Raw genomic sequence first — 9,307 nt, forward strand, 5'->3', positions numbered from 1 at the left:
TTTTTTTTTTCGGCAATGACCAGGGACCCTTTCCCCTAGCCCAGGTTGCTAAAAGCCTGTCCCCCCCGGCCTTGAACCCTGCCGGGGATGGGGCAGCCACAGCTTCTCTGGGCACCCTGTGCCAGCGCCTCAGCACCCTCACAGGGAACAATTTCTTCCTAACGTCTAATCTAAATCTCCCCTCTGTCAGTTTAAAGCCATTCCCCCTTGTCCTGTCCCTTTCCAGCTTTATTGTCAGTCCCTTTAGGCATCAGAAGTTGCTATAATGTAAGTGAATGTATGCAATTTTCTAAGAGGTGCAGAACTGGAATGGGCAGAAGTCTGTGGTCTGTTTGCACCTGTTGGTACTGGTGAAAAGTAGGTTTAAAAAGATACCCATTATTTGGGGGAATTGAGAAAGAACAGACATTGTTCTGTTCAACCTGGAGAAGAGAAGCTACATGGAGATTGCAGAGGAGCTGCCCATATCTGAAGGGGGCCTCCAAGGATGCTGGAGAGGGACTCTTCATCAGGGACTGTAGTGATAGGACAAGGGGTGATGGGTTCAAACTGAAACAGGGGAAGTTCAGGTTAGATACAAGGAAGAAGTTCTTCCCTGTGAGGGTGCTGAGGCGCTGGCACAGGGTGCCCAGAGAAGCTGTGGCTACCCCATCCCTGGCAGTGTTCAAGGCCAGCTTGGACACAGGGGCTTGGAGCAACCTGCTCTAGTGGAAGGTGTCCCTGCCCATGGCAGGAGTTTGAGCTGGATGATCTTAAGGTCCTTCGCAACCCAAACTATCCTGTGAATGTTGAACTACTGTCTTCTAAAATCCCTTTGGCACCAGCATGCTGTAAGAGCTCTGTAAGTCCTTGCTGAGGCCCCTGTTTGAAATACTCTTGTCAAAAGGGGAAAATAATACTTCAGTGAAAGCAATGTTTCAGTAGAGGAGAGATTTGAAAGCTTTTTTCATTTGAGGGATAATAATGGAACATGAAGTGATTGTATGAAAGCAGGTGCTGTGTCCTGCTGAGCTCTCGTGGGATGAGGTTTTAAACAATTTGTAAAGCCAGAAAGCACCCAGTTAGGGGGAGAAACACCCCATTTTTATTATTAGGATGTTGTAAACCCTCTTCTATCTGAAGCTCACTGTGGCTGGTTTGCTAAAAGAATCCTGCCTTCATATGTGTTTCATATAGTGGATGCTCTTTCAGTTCTTAGATCAGAATTGATCCTGGCATTTGTTGATATACCCTTCCTGGCTTCTTTAATTTCTTTGTGATGAGCTCTCTTTTGGTGAACAGGAGCAAGTTAAAAGGAAGAACTGTTTGGAAAATGGGATTGAAGGCTCCTGGCTCTACAAGAAATGGTGTTTGGGGGTTATTGGTTTGGTTTGGGCTTTGTTTGGAGTTTCTTCTTTGGTTTGGGGCGGGGGTTGGTTTGTTCTAATGTAAATGTTAGGCCAAGTGAGTGAGTGTTCTGAAACGTCTCTAGTGTGAAGTGAAAACGAGGGAAAGGTTATGTTGTCATTTGTGGACCTTTTAATACCAAACTGACTCCTGGAAGGAATTTAATCTGTATAAAATGACTGAGAAACCTTGAGAAGTTAATGATAAAATTATAATAAGGAAACTGAAAATGACATTATTGTACAAAAAATACTTAAATGTTGCCTTTCACAGGTATCTCTCCTGTCTGCTCAAGGAGGGCCTTATGGCCAAGGTCAACAGTATTTGCCAAATCCTGGAAGTTTTGTTCAGAACCCTGCAGGTGGGTAACAAAACAATTCTCTTTTCTTTCCTTTGGGTTATTCTTTTTGTTCATGGCCACAAAAATGACCTTTATAGTGTCCTGATGTACAAGGTCTGTGTGGACTGAGGGAATCCTCAGTGAGGTGGCTGTGGATATGGTTTCTGTAGTACCTTTGTTTCTTCAGGGGTTTCCCTCAAACAGTGAAGGTTTTCAGTAGGTTTCATTGACTCTGTGGGTTTGGTGTGAGGTTGTCTTAAAGAAAAAATGAATACATTTTGGTCTGCTCTGCTGGAAGGCCCCAGTCTGTAGGGGTATATGAGTGGTTAGTAATGAAAAGCTTCTAAGAAGTCAGAAATAGTTCAAGTAGGTGATGAAGTAGATTAGTCTTGGTGACATATTGAGGCATTAAATAAGGAAAATGCTGCATTCCAATAACTGTCCAGTAGGAATCTGTGTATGGGCAACCAGCTTAGATAGCACTTTTACTGCGAGGGAAAAAGTTAGCCAAGGACTAGCCATAAGGCAGAGAGAGCTGATAAATAATTTGGAATAAAAATGGAAGGAACAAGGGGCTGAAGGAAAAGTGTGTTTTGAAACACGCTGCTGAACGTGACTTGAGTTTCTGATGCAACTTCTTGTCTCCTTGAACCTTGATGTTTTTCCCCAGGAGCCGTTCCACATTCATACCCTGATAACCACCTTGGGCAGGTTGATGTCAATGAGTTGTTTGCTAAACTGCTGAAAACAGGGATCCTCAAACTGTCAAAAACTGATTCCACTTCAGCACGTATGTAGATCCATTATGTTCTAATTACTCAGTTTATCCACAACTGACGTGTAAAGTGAAGTATTAGAGCTGTTGTGAACTCCTGCATGGTTTTCTTAACTGAACTTTGGTTTTGGAAAGGACTGTGGAGTATGTGATAGAGTAAATTCCTAGTATCTGTTTGCCTAAATTGAAATCCTGAGTAGCTTACAGTTTCTCGTATGCTTTGTTTATGTGAATGATGTTAGAAGATGATTGACTTGGCTGTTGCACACTTGTCTGTTAGCACAGTCACATAGTATTTGTTAATAGTTAGTAAATGTCAAGAGCACGTCGCTTCTTTCTGATGATGTACGGAAATTTTGGTAAAATATCTTTATGCTTTCCAGAAGTGAATGAAGCATCAGCCCAGCCAGCTGCTGAAGAGGAAGATGATGACCAGAATGAAGATCAGAATGTCCCAGATCTCACTAACTTCACTGTTGAAGAATTAAGACAGTGCGTATAGTAGAATGAGCTTAAAGAGTGCTAACAAATAATGACATAGTCATATCTAGACAGTTAATCCAAGACAGCTGAGAGCTTTTGAAAAAGGTTCTGTGTCATTTTGTGACTGAGAGGACCTGCAGTTTTTACTGTCAGCCTTGGCGAGAGGAAAAGAGGGAAAATTAACCTGGGAAAGCTATCTTTACGCAGGTGGCATGATGTTACTTGGTAAGGTTGTGCTACGTATTGAAGCCAGAGAATTGGTATGGCTGGAGTTGGAAGGGACCTTAAAGCTCATCCAGTCCCAACCCCTGCCATGAACAGAGACACCTTCACTAGAGCAGGTTGCTCCAAGCCCCTGTGTCCAACCTGGCCTTGAACACTGCCAGGGATGGGGCAGCCACAGCTTCTCTGGGCACCCTGTGCCAGCGCCTCAGCACCCTCACAGGGAAGAGCTTCTGCCTCAGAGCTCATCTCAGTCTCCCCTCTGGCAGGTTTACGCCATTCCCCTTGCCCTGTCTCTACAGGCCCTTGTCCAAAGCACCTCTCCGGGTTTCCTGGAGCCCCTTTAGGCACTGGAGCTGCTCTAAGGTCTCCCCTTCAGGAGCCTTCTCTTCTCCAGCTGCCCCAGCCCAGCTCTCTCAGCCTGGCTCCAGAGCAGAGCTGCTCCAGCCCTCGCAGCATCTCTGTGGCCTCATCTCCCTTCAACTTCCTGCATAACTGCTGGTTTTACCACCTTTGCAGTAGTTTGCAAAGCTGAGCCAAATGCAGGCTGTAAGATTTTATGCACTATTTGCTGATGAAACTAGCAGACATGAAACTTAACACTAGCAAGTTTCTCATATGCTGATGGGGTTAATTTGAGCCCCTTGTTTGTTATTTGAATGTTCCAGTTGATTGTGCTATGAAAATGAGGAAGAATTTATCTGTATGTGTGCTTTGGCTGTGCAGTAGATTAATGTTTTTCCTCTTGTGGACCTATAAGCAACTTCTTACCTGTGTCTTTTCAAAGAAATGTTAAGACTTCTTTCCCCCCACTTTTTGTAGGCGATATGATAGTGTTATAAATCGTCTGTACACTGGAATTCAGTGTTACTCGTGTGGAATGAGATTCACCACTTCCCAGACAGATGTTTATGCAGATCATTTGGATTGGCATTATCGTCAGAACCGGACAGAGAAAGATGTTAGCAGAAAAATTACACACAGGAGATGGTACTACAGTTTAACAGTAAGTAGTGCAACGTGTGGCTTGATAAACTACAGGCTGGATTCTGTGTTTTACTTACGTATGGGCTGTAAGCTTGCAGTTGAAATCTGCATCATCACACAAGCTGGCCTGTGGTAAACAACGTCTTAGCTATTTCAAGTAGTTCTCAAATGCCTTTTGAAATACAAAAGGGAATTGTATGATGAACAATAACCAGTTTGAAGTCATTGGTGCTGTTTTCATTGCACTGAGAATGGAATGAAGGCTAGTGGTTTTCATGGAAAAAGCCTTTTTGAAGTGTAGCATTGTGAGAAAGCACCCACTGTGCTGGTGCTGCATGTGAGGAGCACCGCAGCTCTGATGAAGATTCATTGAATATGGTACTCGGGGGACGTCTCTTGGTTGGTGCTCTTTTTAGTCCCTGAGCTTTACTTTTTTAGCCATTTCTGGCTATTTGTCAGAGTCTGACTGTGAATGAAACCTTTTTCCTTAGGACTGGATTGAATTTGAGGAAATAGCTGACCTCGAGGAGCGTGCAAAGAGCCAGTTCTTTGAAAAAGCTCATGAAGAGGTTGTGTTGAAGACACAAGAAGCTGCAAAAGAAAAGGAGTTTCAGAGTGTCCCTGCAGGACCTGCTGGAGCGGTTGAGGTAAGTTTCAGCTTGTGTTCATTAGCTCAGATACATTCTTTCATACAGCATATGTAGACTGAAGCCTTGTTCTTGGGTCTTTGTGCAGCCACTTCCCAGGTGGTGTATTTGTGTGTGTAATGGTTGTTTCCCAGGGGCAGATAGTATGAACCACCTGTAGTTCAATATAATCTACACCCATCATTGAAATGGGCAGAGTGTGTTAATTTGCTGAATGTTTCTGTAGAAAGAGTAACTAAAGCAAGTGAATTGGAAATGGTCCTTTGCCATTCCAGTTGGGCTTATTGGGTTTTACATACTTTTACACAGAATTTGGTTTTGGTGGAAGATAAGCATTAGGACAAAGAAATACCTCAAAGTAACCTGTAGAGCTGTGTTTTGGTAGATGAATTGGTGTAGTGATCAAGTACAAATGTTGTTACAATTACAACTACCTGCCAGGCCATGAAGGGCTTTTGTGCTTTGTTCTCCAGTTTATTTTGCACAGAAGTACTAAAAATGTTAATACTTCATCTAAATATTCTGCTTTCGTTAGGCTGAGGCTCCAGGTTTAGGAGAAGAGTGAAGATAATGCCATAAAATTAAATCCCTGTGCTGAATTGTCTTTACATGTCAGTAAACCGGCATTGGATTGTTAGGAAGTGCTCTGCAGACTTCCTAGCTGAAAGGGCAAAGCTTACCTTTCTAAGTGCCAGCAGTTGTCAGGCCAGATCCTAACCTGCAAACTGTACTCAAATAATATTTAATTAATGTTTTCTAAAGTTACTTTTAAAGTGTGGAAGACAGATCATGTTGTAGTCCGAATGTATTTAAAAGAACCTTATTTGACTGTCCCTAGGTTCTGAAGTTAGTAAGTTGTTGGAATGATCTCATTTTTCTCTGTTATTAATCTCATTTATCTCTGTTATTCTGTAATAACTTTTCAGAGCTGTGAAATTTGCCAAGAGCAATTTGAACAGTACTGGGATGAGGAAGAGGAAGAGTGGCACCTGAAGAATGCTATCAGAGTAGACGAGAAGGTAATCTGGTTGTACTTACGTATGGTATTTATAGTAAAAAAACCCCAAAGAATTACAGCAAAAAAAAAAGGGAAAGCCAAGGGCTTTAGTGGTGAATGCTCCATCCCTGGCAGTGTTCAAGGCCAGGTTGGACAGAGCCTTGGGTGACATGGTTTAGTGTGAGATGTCCCTGCCCATGGCAGGGGGTTGGAACTGGATGATCTTAAGGTCCTTTCCAACCCGAACCATTCCATGATCCTGTGATTCTAAGGGCTTTGTTTCTCCTGAAGGATTCCTGTGGTAGTTTTCCAGGCTTCCAAGTGCATAAATATCTCAGTCCTTGGAAGTGCATGAAGTCCTACTGGCATTAGTGTAGCCTCGTTGGCCTTCCCTTATACTGCTGTGCTGAAGGGAAAATGAACATCTTTCTATATAGGTGTAGGTACTGGTTCATTTATTTCTGTATACAGATAATTCCCAGCACTTTCCAGGCTCCTGTATTATAGTTTGTCCTAAGTAAGTACAGAATCATTTCCCAGCCATATTTGACACCATTCTTGGCCTCTTTGTGCTGTTGTGTGATGATGTGTAATTGACATTGTTCTGTTTTTAACCAATGATCCTGCTGTCATTTAATGTATTTAAACAGATAATTGTTCTCTTTCAGATTTACCATCCATCTTGCTACGAAGATTACCAAAACGTAAGTGAATCCTTCTTCATGTTTTCTGAAGTATTTGGCTTGCTCTTTGTTTGCTGGATCTCTGCCTTTGCAAGGAGCAGATGTGTTCAGAGCTACCCATTTCTCTTGCCCAAGGCTCGCATGGCAAGCTTGTAATACAGAACTAGCCAGGGTGTATTTCTGGTTGCGATGCGCCGTGACAGCTTGTGTTACACACGACTGAAGTGAAACCATGGTTTGAAACCACATCCTGGATTTGTTGTTGAGTAACACATGTCATCTGAGGAATTTGCAAAAACGGAATAGATGGGTGTTAGGGTGTGTGGTGTTTTGGGAGTTAGAGTTCCCTTGGGGATGCAGGGAATAGTTTGTGGTAGCGCGTTAAGCATTCCATCACTGCTTGGATGACACTTCCAAAGGAATTGTGGAAAAAGTAATGCCATTAAAAAAGCAAATTTGTTTTCTTAGGATCTTCATAAAGTAGAAGTTTGGGGGCTGAGTGCCTGACCATCAATGTGTTTGCATTTGGAAAGAGTAAAAGGGATAAGGAGCTAAAAAGTCTTCCTTTAATGCGTGTTAATGCTGTTTTGACTTTGGCTTTGCAGACATCATCATTCGATTGCACGCCATCTCCCAGCAAAACTCCCGTAGAAAACCCACTAAATATAATGTTGGACATTGTTAAGCAAGAAACAGAAGAGTCCTGTGAGTCACCTAAAGTGAAAGAAGAACCTGATGACACCCCTCCTGCCTGTGCAGAAGAGAGCACACCTGCATCTACAGAAATAAAGACAGAACCTGATGAGTCTGTTTAAACTAACCGAGGTATGAACATTCTATTTGTTTTTTTACAGAAGAGCTGCTGTGTTATCCCTGGAAGGCAAATACTTTTTATATGAAATAAAAATGTTCAACTGAGGCAGGGCCTCAACTACTGTTTGGTTAATAAATACATTTTTGTATTTGAATTTCTTAACTTGCCTGCACAGTTTCAGGTGTCATTGTGTGAAAGTTCTGTAGATGCGTGAAAATTTAAACGGAACGAAACGGTCTATGTAAAAAATGTACAATTTTCACTTGTGGAAATGTAAATTATAAATAAAAGCTATTTTTGCTATATATGGGAGTGTAACGTTTATGCACACCATCAAATGGAGACAGCGTTTCTGTACTTTTTTCAGTTGCAATGAACTTCAAACAGAACTTTTTGCTCAGTTAAGATTCAGAAAGCAAATAATCTTCCTTCACTTATCCCATAGGCCATAGGTATTTCTCACAGAGGTTGGAACGCAGTGCAGGACCGTCTCACAGGCAACGCGAGGTTTCTTTTCTTTCTAGACTTATTTGAACAAACTTACATATCCAGATAGAAATAAAAAAAATTAAAAACCTAAAAAAAAATAAATAAATAACCAAAACCACAGTTCTGGGTAGAAGGGGGAAATTTAGCCAAGGAACCAGAGTGCTTGATTGTGAACACAAGTGCCAACAACCAGTTAACAAACCAGGATGCCTGGTAGTTAAGACATTTTTAATGATTATTTTTTCTTCCATTAGTCAAACACCTAAGAATTTAATACAGCTGAACACTTTTCTTTACGTTACAGGGGGGGAATGAATGTAAGAATGCTCATTTGAAACATGGTTAACACTTTTCTTTTTGTTGCTTATGACTGGACTTAGATGGTAAACCAGATATCCTGAGATGTTAATATTTCTTAAATGTAATAAATAAAATTAAGCATATATTTGAGTGCAAGTCTCTTCCTTTCAAAACCGGGTTTGTGCGGGAGCAGAAGTAATCGTACAACTCTTGTCTTAGGACAATGTGCATTTAGTGTTTTATTGTATTTCTGGAGTGCTGGGAATAAGACACAAGCACTCAAAGAGCAGCATCACAGTCGAAGGGTATTACTCTTGCAGTGAGGATGGGTGGGAGATCAGAACTCGCTCTTAGTGTATAGGTAGAACTATTTGGCTGTGAAGATGATTTTGCTGTTGGCAGCAACTTCTTCCCATCTTCCTGCAGTTAAAGATGTGAGTAATTCCTTGACTCATATTAAGGTTGTAGCTATATTTGTGAGTGCCCTGTTGTTAGATGTCAACCTTAAAAATAACTTGAGGGGAAAGCCAGAGGAACAAAAATACTTCCATGAGCTTCATCGGGGCTAAGTCAGTCCTTTCGGTCGGGTGTGTGGCTGGGGGCTGTGCTGTGGGGAGTTATTCCTCCGTTACTTGTTCCAACACTTCGTGTCCTGGAAAACCATAAGCTTCTAAGTCACACCACATCAGAGGGGACTGAGACACGATGTCTTTAAGTATGTAGAAGGCTGTTAGAAAAAGCTCGGTCTGCCAGGGACAGAAAAGAGACCTGTAAGTTGCAGCAAGAGGATTTATGGCACCCTGACAATGACAAGGATAATTGAGCTCCAAATGGATTTTACTTGGTCCATGTAATTAACAATGTGCTCCTGTAAATCCGATTGGGAAGGGCTCATCCTGCCTGGAAGCAGGACTCCGGAAACGCAGGGAACCCTGTCAACAAGTCAGTGCAGAGGGAGGAGGTGCCCCAGGCTGATTATCCTGCGTGAGCAGGTTAAATAAATGCCTCTTGGTAAGAATGGATCCTCACCGTACCCGTGTCCCCAGGCACTGCCAGCGGTGTCGGCACCACCCGGCAGTGGAAGCCCTTCCCCTGCTGCCCGCACTCCCCGCTATGGCGCCTCGCACAGGCGGACCCTCGCTGCCTCCTCCTTCCCCTCCTTCCCTCCATGGCCGCCCCGCCCG

General features: G+C 42.7%; 1 protein-coding gene across 1 annotated transcript in view; it reads left to right on the forward strand.

Moving 5' to 3' along the window:
- PCF11 (PCF11 cleavage and polyadenylation factor subunit) overlaps positions 1-7,666 on the forward strand; it is a 16,036-nt gene extending 8,370 nt beyond the window's left edge. Inside the window, exons 8-15 of the mRNA XM_010015227.1 lie at positions 1,660-1,747; positions 2,397-2,516; positions 2,885-2,993; positions 4,029-4,212; positions 4,685-4,840; positions 5,767-5,859; positions 6,506-6,541; positions 7,126-7,666. Of these exons, the coding sequence (XP_010013529.1) occupies positions 1,660-1,747; positions 2,397-2,516; positions 2,885-2,993; positions 4,029-4,212; positions 4,685-4,840; positions 5,767-5,859; positions 6,506-6,541; positions 7,126-7,335 (996 nt within the window). The 3' untranslated portion in view covers positions 7,336-7,666. The remainder of the gene's footprint in view (positions 1-1,659; positions 1,748-2,396; positions 2,517-2,884; positions 2,994-4,028; positions 4,213-4,684; positions 4,841-5,766; positions 5,860-6,505; positions 6,542-7,125) is intronic.
- The last annotated feature ends 1,641 nt before the right edge of the window (positions 7,667-9,307 follow it).

This window comes from Nestor notabilis, unplaced genomic scaffold (genome assembly GCF_000696875.1).
Source record: "Nestor notabilis isolate BGI_N333 unplaced genomic scaffold, ASM69687v1 scaffold17215, whole genome shotgun sequence".
Lineage (NCBI taxonomy): Eukaryota > Metazoa > Chordata > Aves > Psittaciformes > Psittacidae > Nestor > Nestor notabilis.